Raw genomic sequence first — 20771 nt, forward strand, 5'->3', positions numbered from 1 at the left:
AATTCCAATGATCTCATGGGTATTTTAACAATTTCAAATCTTTTAAAAAGCACTTACAACTGGAGAGGAATCTGGGTCTTACTTTAAACCCCCTTAAAATAAACACTTAGGAAATCTAAAAAGGAAGTTAAAGTTCAAGTATCTCAGGGACAAAAAACCTTTCCTCCTACTGCTCTTCAAGTTCAGTGATAAACAGCAATGAATGCTGAGACTACAGGAGAATGCACTTTGGAACTCATTAGATCTAATCACCCTCCTTTATTGGGACTTCATCAGGACAGTCACATCAAGACAGGATCATTTTCCAAATCAAACGTGACACAACTGATTCCACTGACTTGTTTATACAAAACAACATGAGGTCAAAGTTTTGGGGGAAATGTCATTTCTCAATAGTTGCAAAAGACAGAAGGGCAACCGCCAGGCCATGTTGCAGACTGTGTAGAGCAGCAAAATGAAGGTAAGAAACAAATAATGTGGGTTCCCATTATCTGCCTATTAGTAGGTTTTAAGAACTTTGCATGGACCAGCAACAAACAGACATCACCCTGAAGTCTGCAAGTTAAAAGTGCAGCCATAACCCCCAAGTAAAGTATGATTATTTTTCTAGGCTGCTCAAACCTGAAAAAATGGGGCAGAGAACAAAAAGGTCCAAGAGCAATTTGCCCACTATTCTCCTCTGTGAAGATCCTCACTCAAAGTGGTTTACAAAGTCCATGTCTTCAAAATAGTTTTCACTTATCACTGAAAATCCTTCATACAAATCTAAAAAAGCAGCAAGTATTAATATATACAGATTCATGCCCACTCTTCAATTCAACTCAAAAAGCAGGATTCTCCATTGCCCTGCATGTACAAGTTCAGATAAAAATAAGCTCCCCCTATAGTACTATATACATTACAAACTTGCAGGGAGAGATTTAACAAGAAGATAACAGAGATGAGCCTAAATCTGAAATCCTGTCACATCGTTAGCTCCATTTTCCCTCAGGTTTGGGTAAGATCGAGATGAGAAAAGCTGCCTCTCCTCCAGCATAACAAAACTTCAGTCATCATACCTTTGCTTAAATCTACATGATAAACAAGGATAAGATGAAATATATTATTTATGAGGGCCAGCTCACAGAGCTGAAAAAACCCTGCAGGCAGTCACAAGGAAATGACCTATCACACCAGGATAGCCATACCATGCAAAATGCAAGACCTGCTTGGGAAGGAAAGGAAAAGCTCTAGGAAGCTGGATGTGCCAAAAGATGTCCTATCAGCTACCTCTCTGATGCAGGAAGGGTACTCTGGAACAACAATGAGTCGTCCAGGGTGTATCAGGTCACCTTACCACATTATCAGTCGTAACATCCAGAACTTCCTGTTCCTTTTTGTTGTTCAGGTGCAACAAATAAATGCTGTCACAGCTGGACAGCGTCAAACCACATGGTTGGAGACACAGCATATCTCTACTCAGCTGAAGTCCACGTTTCTCTACATACACAAGGACAAAATACTAATTCCATAGTTCACAAAAGGAATCATACCCTTTGGGAAAGGGCAAACTAGCAGGTTGTGAAAAATGAATTTAACAACCCTAAGAGGGGAAAATAGGCCAATTTATAAACCTTTAGAGTATTGAACTGGTCACAGGCTGCAGTTTATGTTGCTGCAAGAGGTGGTGCTGAGCAGCTGGTGTCCAACTGGAATGAAACATAACACTTATAAAGAATTATTCTGTCAGATGTTTGACACTTCCCCCACCTGCGTGAGTTTGTCCAGTTCACCCAGCCAGGCCCCAAACATCTTGTCCAGATCTTGATCTTCCTTATCACTGTCTTCTTCTGCACCATGGTCAAGCTCTTCATCTGACAATTGCTCCATCTGGGAAAAGAAAAAAAAAAAGTGTGATACTTAAAATTTTCTTATCAGTGTCTAAGAAAACTGGTGCCAGCTACCACGCTTCTGAAAGTGTTCTGAAGTCAAAGCAATGTCTGCCAATTAACTTTCTAAAAACTGCATACATTCACAGTTTATTATCCTGCTCACTAATAAAGACTTAGTATGAAAGTTGCAGTGGATAATTACAAATTATCCATTTTTGTACCTCGCTTTTGTCAGAGCCATGCAGACAAAAATTAAGAACAGAGTTCACAATATTTAATACATCATCAGAAATTATTTCATGCTAGCCTTGCATGTGCATTCATTGCCAGCTATTGTTGGCAAAATATATTGACATTACATTACAAAAATCCAACTCTTGTCCAAGGAATTCAGCTGACCACAGTTAAGCAACACCATTGAACCCACAGGAAGTGCAGTCGCGCTGCACTGCAAATAGATCACTCTACACATCCGTAAACAGAAATGCTTAAACAGGCCACAGAGAATGTCAGCAATACATCCCCTGAGACAGCTTAAGTCTTGGACAATGACCAGATCGCTTCAGTGATACTGCACAATTTCTATTCAACAAAGTAACTCCTCCCTGGAAGCAGTCACCGTCACATTTATCGGATCCTCCTCCATTCAACAAATTTGTAATCAAGATAAAGACTTAATATTCTCCAAAGTTTATCTATTATTACCTGAAAGAAAATTATTCTTTTGTTAAGCAAGCCTCAATTCTCTTCTCCAAACATGTCCTCCCTCTCCTTTAACTGAGCTAAGACACACATGCCTTTCTGGATACAGCCACACCAGTAAAGCAGCATTTGGTTCAGAAAGAATTTACATACTTGTGGGGGCAATGACCTGAAGAACAATTTGGGAGCTATCAGGTAGCCCAGAGGAGTAAATCCTACACATGTGCTATAGACACATGTCCAGAGACACAGAAGAACAGATCACCACCAAGCACTACACAAAAAATGAATAGCAAGCTGTACACCTTGATTTAGTCCAGTCAAAGAATCACAGAATATATGAGCTGGAAGAGACCCACAAGGATCATTGAGTCCAGCTCCTGGCCTTGGACAGGACCATCCCAAAGAGTCACACCAGGTGCCTGAGAGTATCATCCAAATGCTTCTTGAACTGTCAGGGTTGGTGCTGTGACCACTGCCCTGGGGAGCCTGATCAGTGCCCAGCCACCCTCTGGGTAAAGAAACTTTTTCTAATATCCAACTTTAACCTCCTGTGACAAAACTTCAGGCCATTCCCTCAGGTCACCATAGAGCAGAGATCAGTGCCTGCCCCTGCTCTGCCCCTCATGAGGAAGTTGTAACTGCAATGAGGTCTTCCCTCAGTCTCCTCTTCTCCAGAGTGAACAGACCAAGTGCCCTCAGCCACTCCTCACATGCTTTTCCTCAAGGCCCTTCACCATCCTCACTGCCCTCCTTTGGACACTCTCTAATAGTTTAGCATCTTTGTTACTTTGTGGCACCCAAAACTGCACACAGTATCCAAGGTGAGGCCGCCCCGGTGCAGAGCAGGGACAATCCCCTCCATCGCCCGGCTGGCGATGCTGTGTCTGATGCCCCCCAGGACATGGTTGGCCCTCCTGGCTGCCAGGGCACTGCTGACTCATATTCAACTTGCCATCGACCAGGACTCCCAGATCCCTTTCCATGGCACTGCTTTCCAGCATCTCATTGACCAGTCTGTCTGTACATCCAGAGTTGCCCCATCCCAGGTGCAGAATCTGCACTTCTCCCTGTTGAACTCCATATGGCTGGCGATTGCCCACCCTCTAACGTGTCCAAGTCATGGCCTACATAGTTGTTTGCTACACAGGTTTCCGAAAGAACCAGTTGAAATTTCATAGGCTTAAAAACAAACTGTCTAAATACTAATCTTTAGGAAAAAGTGAATCTTGGCCTGAAAGACATCACAGTGTTGCAAAGTTGAACCGGTAAGGGATGTTACGAAAGAAGATACAGGTGATCTCAGAGGAAAAAACTGTTCAATTTATTTTTCACTTTATATGACAGTTGTTCACGCAAAAATACCTCCATGATTTAAAAATAGCCCTTCCTTATATTTACAGATTGCTTTTCACTTTACTGTGATAAAACAGTCAGGGAACAGGAAACTTCAGAGGTGATGTGTAATTCTGAGGTCAGAGGAAGCCAGTGCCTCCCATGGATGGAAGATACCGTCATCCAGTTGCCGCAGGCAAAGCGGCTTCAATGTCCTACTGAGATTCTCCTTTTGTGGGAGAGCACAGTGCAGCTGCCTACCTTGAAAGAGGCAATAATATTAAAGCTGACTTGTCATGGCACTCTGCACAGCATCAACACTGAACAGAGTAAATTCACCACCTGCAGGTCCTTTCTTTCAAAACTCTGAGTCCTGCACTCTAAGGAATGGCAGGAAGCTCTTTCTAAAATATAAGAGTGATGCTGAAATTACAGAAACCCCCAACCCCAATATGCTTATGTAATAGAGCTGCATCCTTCCACCACAACTACGCTAGTTTTTATGTTCTGTAAAGTCAGGCACACCTTCCCCTGCAAGATTCCTCTCTGTGACGCCTCCTGCAAGTCCTCCCACATACAAAACCAGAGGCAGGATGGCAGCAGCAACTTGTACTCTGCCAGAACTTCTGCAAAGCAAACCTAAACTGTATTTCACTCATGTCCCTTCAAAGCTTTGCTTTACTACTTCTTTGGCTTTTGCAAGGACCAAAAATAATGTAAATTCAAGACAAAACACATTATGCTTAAGGTGGCATGGTCATACTGGTGTAAAAGTGCTCAGATTTGACAGCATAGCATGTCTCATGTCTATATACACTTGAAATAAAGAATTTTTATTTGTAAACTGAAGGAAGCTATTCAAGGGTGTTTTTCAAAACATGGCGATGAACTGGCAAACCAACTAAATGGAAACTATGATATAAAACAGTCAGAGCTCCGTTTTTATTGATAGTTTACACTGCCAGCCTTGCCTTCTTGAGCTGTTTTTGACACTCTACACTTACATGGAACTTGTTTTGCAGTGCATCCATTCTATGACACTGTTCTCAACTCATGCTTTTCAGTAAGAGAGGAGCTTGCTCTTTTTACTAATATTTCTGAGGATCTAAGCTGTGGAATGCATTCATAATTTCCCCATAACTGTTGCTTTAGCTATTTTAACTTGGCATCAGAGACACGGCTTTAGTTCCAGTTACTCAAAGACAGAATTAGTAGCCTAAAGAAAACTTTTACAAGTGAAGTACTGTTGTGTCAGCATGTCTGGCACTAAACCCTGCAGTGTTTGCCAGCTCCCTGCAGTCCCCACCCAAGCCTCCTAACGTCAGCTGCATTTCCTATGAGCCTGTCAACATTTACTTGCAAAAGGCACATAGGGGAGTGCCTCACTCAAGAAACAGCTAATATTAATTCATTTGCTAATTCTGTAAAAGGAATCTGTCTTAGCACAAGTTCCACTACCAGAAGATATCCCAAAGGACATTAATTAAAGAATTAATTCAATAAACTAAAGCAGAGACAAAATGCCCAGAAAATGGTATTCAAACTTCTTGACATAAGCACTCAAAACATTAGCAGTTTAAGAATGAGTGGACATTCAGATTAAAACCATTAAATTTTCCTTTTACAGCTATTTTCTTTCTCACTGTTGCTGATGACAGTAACCACACCCTGTACTTTATCACATCATACCTGGGAGTTATCAGACCTTTCTAACATCTTTATAACGTGAAAGAAAAATGGCGTAAGGGGTGGGAGGTTGTGTGTGTTTTCTTGTCTTGAGCTTTTTCATTAAAGGAGTCATTTAGCACTAAATCAGATGCAAAAAATGGAAAAGGGCTAATTGTTCTAATGTGATACCATAAAGTAAGCCACTCACATTCCTAAAGCATTTGCAGGGTAGCAGCGGTTAAGTAGCTTTTGTTCTGCTTAGCTCACACCAGACGAAGTGCCAAAGTAACTTTAGGATTCAAGTTATTTTTCAACACTTCACTTTCTATTCTGTTCAAGTGCTTGTCAGAGTAGAACGTAATGAAACTGAGCAGCATCATTCTAGAATACCTAGATAAAATAAGGTACCAACATGGTATATCTGCCATATGCAAGTGAAGTTTTCTGCACTGGAGTGTGGTCTATGTACTATTTCATTATCAGCTACAGACTGTGACAGTCTGTACTATCTGTTTGAAATGCTATTTAAACAGGCACTCTCAGTCACTGTAAGTCACTAGCTGGTTTCCAAAACAGTTCCTTAGGTCTGTTCACCTTTAAATGCATGAAGTACAGTATTCTGTATTATATTTATGAAAAACTATTAAGGCTTTCATTAGAAGTTACCCATTGCAACATTTAATCATAACCTACCACTTAAAATTACACTATTAAAGAAACCACTCACCAAGAATTTAGGGGGGAAAAAAGAAAGATTTGCTCTTTCAAGTTGATTCTTATACAAGTCATTGTAGTTTTACTATGCCAGGACAAGCATTAAACAATGTGATGTTAAAACACATGAGGAAACGTGGAAAGCACAAGAGTAATGCTTCAAATATGTCGTTTTGACATTTTCAAGAAAACAAACTACTGCAGAATTCTGAAACTAAGAAATAGTTGTCATCAGAAAGCAACAGCTTTGGACCAGAGTTAAGTTATAACCGAATCTGTACTTAAAGTGCGTTTTGCTGAGCCCCCAACTCTGCACTCCTGCACATTGTAACAGGAGTTCCCACGTCAAATCGGTTCGAGACAACAGAAACCTGTATTACATTAACAGTATCTGCCTCTAATGAAAACACTCTGCACTGAAAAAAACAGTTAACAAAATCAAATGGCAAGATTTGTCTATGCTGCAAGTAACTAATTATGGAAACATTGTGAGAGAAACAAATAAAATGTTGTGTACAATTGGTAACACCAATGTGCCTAAAGGGTCAGCGACAAGAATGTGTTTATGCACTATAAGTGCAGAACCACTGTAGTAATTTGGAGACGCTTAAGTATGTTCAGAAACAACTGAGAGCATAAAACTCTAAAATGAAAAGATACCACCTTTCAGGCAACTGATGTTCTCACCCCCAGCCTTTCGTATTACTTAAACACAAGCTTGCACAAGCTCATGCTTGTTCCCAAACCAAGTATTTTCCTCCTAAAAACAGCTATGCAGTTTGTTACAAAGCTATTCCAGAGATGCAGCAGACAATACACAAATGTTCAAAACACCATCTCAAGAAGTAACTGGTTTTCTTTATTTTAAAATCCAACCTCAGGAACCAAAAGGAACTACATTGCATACTTTGGTTTGAGAAATATCCTCTGTCTGCAGCTCATCTGGAAATCAAAGTTCCTTTGTTTATGACCATTCCTGTGTCATTGTGACAGTATCCACTGAAGAAGTTGTGCATGACAGAACACTACAATAATACACTGCACAAGCACATAAGCATAGTGTGAGCACACAATTTCAACAGCAAGACTCTAGCAGATTTTCATGTCTAATACTTGTTCACTTGACTGCTTAAATAAGGTTACTTAAACAGGAAAAAAAATTGACATGCTTTCACAAAACTGACAGCCAAAGCCTGCACCCATGTTCCACGTTTCTATGTATTTTATTAAAGTCATGGTAAAAAATGAAAGGTAGTTTGAGCACATACATTATTTGTTTCATATGAATCCTTTGTCCACTTGACAGGGAACAATCAAATCTAAGATGCTTCTCAGTAAAAATAAGAAAGTCTTATGCCATAACTGACACCAACATATTCCCTTTGAATTTAATAAGCAGCACGCTAAGCCAGTGACACGGCGCAGATAATTTGCTTCAGTATTTCCATCTTTCTTCTTAATAAGCATAAAGTATTCTGACAGTAACTACTCCTGAAAAATATATTTGGAGGGGGATTAGAAAGTTATGGGAAACTCTTTGTGCATTATCTACACCCCAGTTTACATTAAGAGCAATCTAGAAGAAAAGCTGAACAAAAGAGCATTTGTTTTCTTTGAGCTAGGGCACGGTACTTCAGCAATAAATACTATTCTTCAAACAGAGGAAGTCAGAGCAGAACCCAAAATGTACGAGAGTTATTCAGAGAAACTGGAAGAAGGCAAACCATTCCAGAATACACTGAAAGAGTTTTAAAACCTATGTGCAGTTTGAACACATATTTGGGTGTTGAAGATGTTTACTTTGTATCAGGCAGCTGGTCTGGATTGCAGCAATGCAACAGATATGAAACCCAGGCGTCCTCCCTGGATGGTCCTGTTTGCACGTTTAGCTGGGAGATACAACACTGGACAGACCACAGTATTCCCTCCCTTACCCACTGCTCTGTGCAACAGGCAAGAATGTATCTTTGAAACCTCAGAAAAGAAACATTCGCGTCTGAAAGCGCATGTTTTGAACTGCAGACAGGCCGCAGTTTAATAAAGATCAGCAATGGCTGCTGAAAGGAACAGTTGGTGGGTCAAACACACGCAGCTTTCCAACTCCACTCTCAAAACCAAGCACATGCCCGTACAGGAACTGCCTTTGCCTGTAGCTGCATTTTAAGCCAGGTCAAACAACAACCTTTTCACTCAGCTCAAAAATACTTTTCTTTACATTGTTTATAAGTTTGTAATATAAATATTTATAGCAACACAAGTGAACACGTAACTAACACTTTAGCAACTGCTAATGAAACAACTGTTTGAAAAGCAACTGGCAGAAGAAAAAAAGTCTTAATCAGATATCAGATGGTAACATCAAAGCAAATTGTCTCGCTGCTTCTGGAATCCCCCAAAACACATCAATGCAGTACACAGTAAATACAGGTTTTCTAAAACCTGGTGCTGTCATGAGGGCACTGTTACCCCTCCAGATTCGAACATGCTGCTGTTCAACAACTGCCCCTGGAGATTCCAACCAGGAGATCCAACATGCCACAGTTGCTCCCTGGTCTTTCACAGAATTAGCACCAAATCTTTAGAATGAAGCAGACAGTGTGTCAAACAAGGATTTGACAATATAGTATTTTTCACAGACAGTACAAATATGAAGGAATAAAGCTCTTCTTGGCTAGCAGCATGAAGAAATAGAAAACTAAATTCTCCATATTCATATCCTCTGCAGCTCCCCTTGTATGTAATCAGAACTTGTACACTCCCCCTCTAACTTTAGTTGACACAAGCACCCACAATTTCCTGAAATAAACAAACTGAGGATACCAGAATGTTCACTTCATCATCGTGATTTTCAACAGTGGGAAATCATTCTGATGTGCCACAGCAAAACCACTCACAAAATACCTAGTCACCCACCCCTTTGTTTGAAAGCTTTAAGAGGGAGGTAAAATGCAAAGTGCATCAAGCAGAACACCCTGTATTGGGTTGGCTTCTTGGTTTAAGCTGTCTCTATATTATTATTACTATTTGTATTGACTCTAGCTTTCTGACGCTGCAGTCTGAAATTTTAAATTAGTCTCCAAAGGGTGCCTTCTTGCATATTGAAATACACTCATAAGATGTTGCTTCTTGTAAGATAAAAGGATGCACCAAAATTACTGAAACATCTACAGAAGAATCCATCTCTCTTTGAAATTTGCACTGTTGAGAAGGCACACAGTAAAACCCTTATTCTCTTCAATATATTTCAGTGCCTGACTCACATCCAGCCAAACAGATGCTGCCTGGAAAAGAAGGGGCTTTATCAATAATTGTATCTCATTTCCTGAACCAAGATTCCAGCCAGTGGTCGTTAAATCAGTTCCCATAAAAAGAACATCCTGGATGACATGTCCCACTGAACACTCTTTATGAAGACAACCCGAAGACAGCTACAGAAAATACTTAGATCATAAAAACAGAAGTTGCTTTAGCTAAAATATTTTTCAAACAGAAGATAAAACATAAGTGTTCTCTAAAACAATGACACTCATTAGTTGCAGGAGACAACATCTTAGTCTTACAGCTAAGGCTGAAGAATTTTCAGTGTATAGTCTGCCCTCAGTAGGCAAGTATGTACTTAGAAACTACATGAGCTCCAACTTTCCAGAATCTTCACTATGCAGTTATTGTAACACAAACACTACTGCAGCATCTCTTTGCACTCAGCTTTACTTTTGGAATGATGTCCAAAGAATAACAAACATGAACAAGTTGATGCAGACGGAAAGGCAGAACTAAGTTTAATGTGGTAACTTGCAGAAATGTGTACCTGTAAATGCTTTCTTTTTACATAACTGATATTTTTAAAATACTGGTAGCAAGTAGACAAAGTATGTATTTTGTATTACAGATGAAATAAAAATATCTTAGAGCATCTGCAACCTTGACAAAAGGCAGTCGGATGTCTAAAAAAGGTTTTATACTCAACTTTATTACATGAGTTGAGAATGTACAAATTCAAAGCACCAAGGGGTTATCTGTGCTTCATTACAGACAACGTGCACTTCAAACATACAACAGTATGCAAAGAGGACACAAGTAGACAATTAGGGGAATGTGTCTTGGAGGTTTTTAGCTAAATGGCAAATTTTGCTCAAGTAAAAGATCATTAAAAAGTATCCCCTTTTTACTCACTGAAGAACCACAAGTGACTCACAAGTTCTGTTATTTCAGCCCCAAGTTCTTCTCTCAGAAGATCCTTCCCATATGTCCACAAGGTGACATTTCCTTTACACTGGAGGCCAACAAACTGCCCCCAGTTTGAAGGCTGATGGAGTGAGTCCCTACAAGAACACTAAAGGCAATCCTTCTGCCCCCACAGTGCACAAAGAATGAGGATGAAAGATCCACAAGTGCACGTCTCCTAATGATGTGGTAAACACACACACACCAATCAGACAGCCTAAGCTTCACTAAAGCTTATATAAAACCTCTCGAAAAGGAAATTAAGAACCTGAATCCCACAATTTTTACTGAAGCTTCTCAAGGATTGAAGGAAAACGGCAAGCCTTGAACATCTTTGTACACATCATCACAACTACACCAGATGTGTTGAAAGAATGAAAGAAGGAAGAAAGAATTCCATCTTCTTGGTAAGGGCCAAGATAAAGAATACACAGCAAAATGCCCCTGGTTTGGGAAGACAGAACAAGGAAAACTGCTACATCCATAACTACCCCTTCAGCAACATTCTGCATGTAACAACAGAACATAAAAACTGACTAAGAAAAGCACAGAAACATGCATTGCATTTTACCCAATCTGTCAAATGATTTTATTTTGCAGTGAGGACATTTTCAGACATGCTACTAGCAACAGTCCAAACGATGATTTAAAAGGCCTAACATTTTTCAAATAGAATGGTACCTACTTCTGCTATGTGTTATTTGGCCCTCTCTTTACTCAGTCAATATTGACTGAATTATAATAGGAGGGGAAAAAAAAATCAAAACCAAGCAATAACACACAACAAAATCAAGACTGTCTTATTCTGTGGGAGGGCCACACAGCAGCCTTCAAAAGAAGGATTCAACTGAGATGTGAGCAAAACATCTTTTTATAATATATATCTAATTTCTTCCCTCTTGGGCAGTATACAGTCCCATCCCTACCCTTGCAGTTCAAAATGCAGGTTGCATTAACTATTCTATTTGCACACAATGCAATAAGAGATACTCCTATGCCGGTGCAATTGGTGATGAAACTCAGTGAATGGGAAACTTCTCAACTGAGGATGTGAACCAACATGCAAGAAACTGCATGAAGGGATGTGCACCCAGTAGGAGAGATGTCTCAAAGTACACTTGAGAAGAGATACAGCATGAAAAAAGGCTTTGTATATATCCACAGTTTCACTTAATGGGCACTAAGAAACACTTGTCAGTGGAAAACACTCAAGCAGGTGCATTTAAAGGAAGCCACTTCACTACCAACACTAAAATAAAAGCACTATTTTAATAAGTCAGAGGCAGGTGAGATGAGCCTATGTAAATTGATGCTATTCTGGCCATGCCCTGAAAGACAGTTCCACAGGGATCTAATCTACCACACCCTGTGGATCTCCTCTTCAACCCAGAAAAGCACTAGAAGGCACAGTATAAACTGATTTTTATGAGCTTACTTGTCTCTTGCAACTCCATTCATTCCAGAAAAGATGACTTAGTCTCTCTTCTCCATCAGCAGACTGACTATGAATTCTGTTGTAATACATGGCCTTATGCACAGATCCCAGCTAATACCCAAAGATTCTTGTAGCTGTGGCCCAAAAACTATCACCAGGCTAGCAACAGCATTCCAGGCTCACCCTGCACTTGAGAAGAACCCCAGCCAACCGACAGCTATAAAATTCACATCTCTTTACAGACCAGTCTGCTGTGCCTGTACAGGGTCTTTTTCCACCAGGAACAAATACTCTAGGAAACTAATTTTTACCCATACAATAGGCTGTCTTGCAACTATAAGAAAGCAAAATAAGCAAAATAAAGTAAGCTACCTGCGAAAGAAAGATGGACATCTCACCAGTGCTTACATAAGATGGTATAAATGAATGATCATACCAAGCAGGAGGGGCAGGTGTAAGGCAATCACTTAGATCAGAGGTCACTCTACACTGCAGGTGAGAGGATCTCCTCATAAGACACTGAGCTAATCTACGCTTTGGTGTAGTTAAAAACTAATTTTTGCTCCAGGGACCCTCTCAAAGGTTAAAAATAATCGTTATGCCAATGCTCACTTAAGATACCACAGCAGAGGCTGCAATCTGTCTGATGGGGGTACTACCCAGGCTCAGAAGGAGTTGCCAAATCCCTTTCAACAAGGACATGGTGACAGAGTGAACCACGGCTTGAAAAATGGACGAGTAAAGCTTGAGCTATGATAAATAACTAACATTCTTCACAGGCTGCTTCTATGAACTTTGGTATCAGGGTATGCATTCCTTATATTAACCTCAGTGCAACAGGCTGGAAGTGGAAATTAAGAATTAAGATTACACTGTGAAGAGCTGCATTTCACTACAGCTGGAACTACCCTCTCCAGGAAAACAAAAAATCCACCACTGTATTTTTCAGAAAACCCACAACTAAATGTTTGATATATTTAAGGTACATGGGTGTTTCATTCTTAGCATCTGTGAGTCAACACATTTTGTTGTTTACAGCTAGCCAGTACAAAACAGGATTATCTTAAGAGACACCACATGGAAAAAGTGTCCAGAGGATGAACAGCATAATAATCTTTTGACTGAAACAGTATCTTTGAAGGAAAAAGTATATTCAATTTAGAAGACACCTTATTTACTTTAAACCCACTTCTAACAAAGTGAGCACAAGAACACTACTGCCTTAGACCAAAAATAAACAGCTACTCTGGCTCAATTAATTTTATATTTTAAGCATATTTAGGTGTAAGAGCAGATTTAAGTGTTACAACTGGTAGTCAACTTTGGTCCTCCAACTTCACTGCAAACTGTAAGAATCACTCTTTGCTTCATCACCAACCTCTACACAAAGGGATGTGTGTCTGTTGTGTGAGAGGCAGGTGAGGGGGGAAAAGGAGATGTACGGTACTAAACCATGACATTAACAGAGAATAAAGGAGTACTATGTAAGGAGAGGGTTTTCCATGGAAAAGCTGTGCTGTGGGAAGCTTTGAAGGACTGTGTGGAGAGAGCAGAGCAGAGAGAGCCTTGTGAGTCTAGAAGAAGGACTGATGTGGGGCTGTGGGCAGAGATGAGTTCTAGCAGTCCAGACTGGAAGGAGAGGCTGGAAGTTCACAGGAACAGGGCAGTCAAAGCAAGGAAAAGGGAGGGGAGTGTTTGGCAGTAAAACAACACTGCTCCGTAGGTAGTGTTGTGAGGCACGTGGGTTGAAGGGGTCCTTGACACACAATGACACTTGGGAGCAACTATATAGCATGAAAAGGAGAAAGTACAGGCAAGTTCTGCACTATATGGTTTTGGGGAATGGGGGGAAACAGATTTATGAATCTCCAAACTGCAGGAGTATCACAGCTCCAAGAGAATACTTGATCAGCATCCCCCCTTGGGTCTTGCAGGTGATTAAGCACAACTTCAGATCTCCATAAACCACACGCAATAACAAGACAGAAAGCCAACTTCCTGCTGTGTAAACTGCAGTTCCCCGTTTTCCTTGTTGATACTGTAAGAATCCAAGTTGCATTTTGAGAACTCCAGCGGGTGAGGAAAAAAATCAATAAAAATCACTCGAAGCTAGTCCTACCCTTGCTCAACTCTTCTCTTTTTCTCCTCAAAAAGTAAAAGAGAAGCTGTTCCAGAAGTGAACTTGATCCACAAAGCAACTTTGGAGAGACATCTGGTCGAGCCGGATGCCAAAGCCCAACAATTCCTGCATTGCTATTCTCTAGCAAAGCCTGTCCAAATTGCTGAAGAGGAGAAAGTCTTGAGCAGATTGAGAAAAACATGCTCATCACTGATAAAGGCTGAAAACACAACTTCATTCTTATTTGCCATTTTAGTAGAATGTCACTAAAAAACTCTCTCCAAAGTTTCTAAAAATGAAAAACCTCCTACCAAAAAATAAAACAAACAAACAACAAAACCCCATCCCCCCCCAAAACCAAAACCAATCCAACGCCCAAAACCCAGAGAAAACGGGCAATACTTCTCTCCACATTTTTCCTTTTAACACTTTCTTCACTTGGTATTTTGCTTCTACTGTCAATTCAACACCTTTTCTCTGGAAGGGAGGTTTAATGATCTTAAACCAAGAAGTCCACATAATAACTCAAACCAGTATTAGCAATTGGAGGTATAAAGCTATGCAGTTTGTCACAGACTGCTAACAGGAGTCCATGCATTGCCTACTGAGCACTGACCTTAATATTTAGTTTATAAGCCTCCTGAAACTGACTACAATTTTTTTAATTAATTCTGTATACTTTAGATGGGCTCTAAAGATATATGTTCATGCTGAAAAGCTGCATTACTTCAGTTTCTAAATAAATCTTGGCAGCAGAGAGGGAGGGAGGGAGGCAGGAAAAACACAAGGTCTGGATTCCACACCATGGCAAAAAGAGCACTTACAGCAAGAAAGCAGCCTCAACATAAAAAAATCCCACCCAAATCCACGAAGTTCTGTTATGTCAAAGGTTAGAGAAGTCTAAAATCCAGTTAACGCCAACCCATACATACCAAAAGGATTTATCTAGAATTTAATTGCCTCGAGATTAAGACCAAATGTAAATATTTAACACAGATTCAATGTTTTAAAGCACACATTCCTGAAAAAGGAAGGAAATCAGCTTCCATAGCAAAAAGGAAAAAAGAAAGTGTAAGTTATGGCACTCAGGAAGTGAACATGAAATTTCTATACAGTAGAACAACCATGGAAGATGGGACTGACAGCTGGGTCTTGTTAAAAGAGGACTTTAAACAGAAGTATTTAAATTCATGGGATTAGGTTAGCATTCCTAAGAAATGCTGTGCAGATCCTAAGCTGCAGAGGCCTTGCCTAAGCAGCTCAGCAACTGAGTCACACAAACAACTACTGTTAAATCTGCTGCCACCACACTTGGTAGCTTTGTAAATGGAACTCTTTTGGCATATGAGAACTAAAGACAGTAGAGGGTTTTTCTACTGCAACAGACTCCATACTACCACTTATGAATGTAAGTTTCTAAATTTTTTTCCAAAAATTATCTTTCCCCAAACCTTTAAATAAACAAGTCTTAATTCAGTGATGGATAATCCTAAGCAGGTGCCTGAGAGCAGCTATTATACACAACACAGACATGTTCACTGTGCATTATGTTTCACTTTACATTTTGCTTACAAACACGTGTGGAAATTCTGTCACTCAGTATTCAGTTACTCCTGTCTCTCATCCAATTTGATGCTGTGGTAAAGGTAATACAGATACAGATAAAAAAAGAACAGCAAAGGCTGATGAAAATAATTTTAAAGTTTACAAAGAAGTTTTTAGATCAGATTGATTAAAAAAAATCTTAACATGGGTACTTGCTTTTTTATTTTTTTTTTTTTAAATACAAAAACAATGAATGAGCTTTTTCAAACATCAGGACTTCTTAGCAAGTATCTCAGCAAGTGTCACTTCCATGCTGAGAAACACAGCAAGGACAAGAACGAGATACTCCATGGCATTCATCAGCCTGAGGACAGATACCCTCCCATCACAGCTGAACTGGAAACATCAAGGGTTCCAGCAGCTTTCAAGAAGTTTAGAATGGATCTCTACAGGATGACTCATGGGCTTTACCACAGAGCACCTTCCCACAGAATCCTCAGCAGCAAACGGCAGGATTCTTTCTTTCCATAGCAGTTCCTCTTTGAGTGCCACCCCGGTGGCCGCAGGGGCTCTCCTGCATCCCACTGGATTGATTGGGAACACGCTCCATAGTGAAAACTCAGAGGTGGATACAGCCTGTCACGTAGGGGAGGAACTCAAAACAATTCCCACAGGCCACGCTCCAGTTTGCCATGGAAGCAAAGCAGAGCAGGCTGTGTGGCACACGGGAGGTGGCACAGGAAAGCAGAGCAGGCTGTGTGGCACACGGGAGGTGGCACAGGAAAGCAGAGCAGGCTGTGTGGCACACGGGAGGTGGCACAGGAAAGCAGAGCAGGCTGTGTGGCACACGGGAGGTGGCACAGGAAAGCAGAGCAGGCTGTGTGGCACACGGGAGGCGGCACAGGAAAGCAGAGCAGGCTGTGTGGCACACGGGAGGTGGCAAAGGAAAGCAGAGCAGGCTGTGTGGCACACGGGAGGCGGCACAGGAAAGCAGAGCAGGCTGTGTGGCACACGGGAGGTGGCAAAGGAAAGCAGAGCAGGTTGTGTGGCACACGGGAGGTGGCAGGTCCTTTGTGCCTGCCCCTTCAGACACAGATTCCCCAGGAGCACACACTGGGCTGTGCACACCCAGCAGTCCCAGCACATAGGAAAGGAGGGGCTGCAGCACACACTTCCTCCTTCTTCCTTCCTACCCTCTCCTGGGATAAATATACTGCCTGTTCACACAAAGCAGCTGAGCACCACAATGTTGAGGCACTTCCAACACCAAATCCTTCAACTTGGCCTATTTTCAGAAACATGGTATTAGCAAAGGGGCAGCCCCAGCTCGTACCTGCATTTCTCTGCATGATCAGCACATTCATCAAATACAGCTACAACTATTATCAGCTGGGTAAATCTACACATACTTATTTTTAGCAAAGCATTTCAGAAATTCAGTCCATTTATTATTGTTACTGGCATTTAAGTGCTGCAGGATATTAAAAAAACACAACACATTTTGGATGGAGGTTCCCTTTGCACTTAGAAAACACTGAGACAAGTCACTCAGAAGCAATAAAATTGTAAACTTATCTTTCTCTCTATTCCAGGGCCAACTGCCCACTTCAAAGGAGTTTTTGGAAAAAAGGTCTCTACAAGCTTTCCTGATGTCATTTTTTTAAGCTTCCAGTCCTACAGTTAAAAATAACTTGCACATTAAAACTTGAGCCAACCTAATACCTCATTGCTGCCATGAAAATTAAGAGTTCTCCTTCCCCTCCATCCATTAGCACTTTGTTCCATAACATAACTGAGCCTGCTCAACATTCTAGACCATCAGGAAACTCGCTCAACACTCCAAACAGCAAAGCAGCCTTTCTGCTGAGTTGGTAAGCAGAGACAGATTGCCCTGTGACTGGGCAAATATCAGAGCAAACACATCCTGGGTTCACACCAGACAGCTGGGAGAAGGGATGGAGAAAGAAACAGGTGGCACTTTCCCTTTGTGGCAGCAGCAAGTTCACCTGTGACAGGCTCACGTGTAACCTGCAACTGCACTTCTAGCTCTGAGTGTACTGGAAATGATTCAAGCATTTACTCAAGGCATTACCGTCCATAAATACATTATAATGCTGAATTCAGAAAACTTCCAGTATTAACTCTGTAGCACTGAGGCACAAGATATGGAAGCATTGCATACCCATGCCATTTGCCTTCCAATTAGAGGCTAAACACAGGAACAGAGTCCTATGTTTGGCACTCTTTCATTTAATGTTTACTAGCACTGGTCAGGTATTTCTGGAAACTAAAAACTTATTTCACCAGCACAGGACCTTGCATATATCTCGGGAATTGTGTCAGAACCAACCCAAAGACAACACAAGTGCTTGCAAATATGTCTGTGTATATATACACATAATTTTGAAATTATATTGCTTATAAAATAATAAAAGGAAACACTCTGGCCAACGTAAGTTACTTAATCCCTAGAGTAGTCTGCAGGTGTAACGTGTAAATGTTTGAGAATGAGCAAAGGCACAGCTCCATTAAAATGCATCACAGAACTGATGACAAAATACAAGTGAATAGCTGTTGCAACACAAATTTCACTGAACAGTAAAATTTGGAAGAGCTTACAGTTTAACAGGCCTGTATTGTAGCACATTTTCCCAAGTTATCAAGAACTGTAATGGAGGGAGACGGGTTTTTGGACCTGAGAGACGACTCCATAGGAGTGAGCAGCAACAGGCCACTTTATTCATACACACATACATTTATATACACCTTTAAAAACTGTATTCTTCCGGCTGCTTGACACTTTGGCACTGATTATTGGCTAACAATGCTGTTTACATTACAAAACTTCTTGTAATTGGCTAATTATGTGCATCTGCTGAGAAAGTCGGCAGCAGCCATTTCTGATGTCCTTAATTAGTTCTTAAAGCTACATTACACTAATTTACATAGGCAGTTCAGCATATAGCTTGCTTTTTAGGTGAAATACCATACGAAATTCCAACAAAGAACGAACAAGACACTCTTCCCTTGGATGCAGACGTTCTTTTGCCACATGAAATGATATGAAGTGGCATGAAGCTGCACCACAGGAAGTTCAGATTGAACATGAGGAAAAGGTTCTTCACCCAGAGGGTGGATGGTCACTGGAACAGGGTTCCCAAGAGAGTGGTCAAGGCACCAAGCCTGACAGAGGTCAAGGAGCATCCAGATGATCCTTGAAGTCATGACATATAGTTTTAGTTTAGGTAGTCTCACAAGGAGCAGGGAGCTGACTTCATGATCCTCATCAGGTCCCTTGCCACTTGATATTAACTGTGATTCTATGAATGTCTCATTTGAGTACATCTAGAACTTCACAGTTTACTACCAATTCCATGAAGTTTACGTCACGTCAATTTCTCCTTGTCTGAACCGTATACTAGGTAGCTGATATAGGCTGCCCTTCCTGTTGGTGCTGTAAGAAATATTCTGCAGCTTTCAAACAAAATTGAATCATGACACAGCAGTTCATATTTGGTGTAAAGCTTGTACACGGCTCCATTCAGGTGAGAGGGCACAATGGGGCGGCAGCACCAGCCCAGCTGAGCGCCCTGCCCTGCCCGTGTCAGCCCCGGGAAGGGACACGGGGCACAGCTGCACGCAGGAGCAACAAAGCACCTTCCTCCTGCATTATTTACAGCCTTCCAGCATGCACTTCAGAAACCATTAGATGCTAATAAACTACATCTGTAATTTGGTGCTTTGCACTTATTCTTTGGCAGGGCAGAGGGAAAAGGAGAGCATGAACAGTTAATGTCATACCATAATAGTTCCAGAAACAGCTAAATTCAAATTCTTTCCTAAGAATACTGGGACATAATGCCTTAAAAAAAAGTCATTCATATTTCCAAGCAAGGAATAATACGAGCTCACAAAATTCTGTGTAATGACCAGAAAGTAAGAGTGGCAAGCTCAGTCTGGAGCAACTCGGGCAAAGTTAAGAATTTTTTAATCTTTTCACCATGTTGCCAGAGTCAAGACTGCAGAATTCCTTCGGAGGGACATTTTCAAAATACCTTCTGTGACACCTTTACTTGGTGTAAAAAGCACGCACAGGAACTCTGCTGTACATCCCTGAATACCTCAGTGACAAGTTTTTAAATGTTACCCTGACTCCAACTACAACAAATTTTTATTGTTTTCAGTGTTTGTAATTATTTTTCTCTTACAGAAAGATGAAGAAGGACCCTATACCCTGTTTTATGGAGCAGAGAGAATGACCACTTCCCCTTGTCCTTGTTCAGCACAGACATATCTCTCCAGGACACTTCTCAGGTTTCTCTAACGTGAATGATATCTTGGAAATGTTTGGTTCTGAGAGGTGTATGGAGCTCAGAACTCAAACAAGGGGACCAGCCAACTGCACTCCTGGCTGTGGCTACAGTTTCTCATGATCCTCTGCACAGCTTACTGCTGCTGAAATCATCAGGCTCTAAACAGCAACATGAAACATATATACTGTATTTATTATTATTTTATTATAGAATTGACAGCCCAACCCACAAAGCTTAGAAAACTTACAGTAAGCAACAGTTTGTCAAGAAACAAATGTTCCTGCCTTTTTTTTGTCATCATATGTTAATACCAGAAGCTTCCAAGGCTGAATCTTTAGAAGACTTCTCTTAACTAGCCAGGTATTTTAATTCCTTCACCTTTCCCTCATACAAATGTAATGATACTATCAAGATACCATTTAAACTACGAAAAACAACAAAATGCAAGAACGCCTTTTAGAGACATTGATGCTACAATATTCTTTAAAAAACACAAAACTTTTATAGATGTGTTACATTATTATTAACATACACTTAGTTTTTTCTACAGAACACAAAAATTTACGTCCTTATATAAAAACAATTAGACACAATTTCTAAGCATTAAAATTTAATTAGAAAACCAGGGCTAAAAATGAGCCTAACACTGTGTTCGCATCATACTCAAAGAGCCAAGCCCTTCCTAAGGCAAATACAGCCTCAATTTATAGTACTGCTGCTCAGTTCCTTTCCAAAACACTTAAGTCTGTGTCCACAAGGCTGATTGCCAGTGCTGTCATTTCCTTCAGTGTAATTTGGAAAGCAGCAGGAAACATGGCTCACAACAAACACAGGAATATCTGACA

At 40.7% G+C, this 20771-nt stretch overlaps 1 protein-coding gene across 5 annotated transcripts in view; it reads right to left on the reverse strand.

Moving 5' to 3' along the window:
* RAPH1 (Ras association (RalGDS/AF-6) and pleckstrin homology domains 1) overlaps positions 1-20771 on the reverse strand; it is an 83762-nt gene that overhangs the window by 46579 nt on the left and 16412 nt on the right. For all 5 annotated transcript variants that reach the window (XM_071562956.1, XM_071562953.1, XM_071562954.1 and 2 more), the window contains exon 2: positions 1750-1869. In XM_071562956.1, the coding sequence (XP_071419057.1) occupies positions 1750-1869 (120 nt within the window). The remainder of the gene's footprint in view (positions 1-1749; positions 1870-20771) is intronic.

This window comes from Pithys albifrons, chromosome 8, assembly GCF_047495875.1.
Source record: "Pithys albifrons albifrons isolate INPA30051 chromosome 8, PitAlb_v1, whole genome shotgun sequence".
In the NCBI taxonomy this organism is placed as follows: Eukaryota; Metazoa; Chordata; class Aves; order Passeriformes; family Thamnophilidae; genus Pithys; species Pithys albifrons.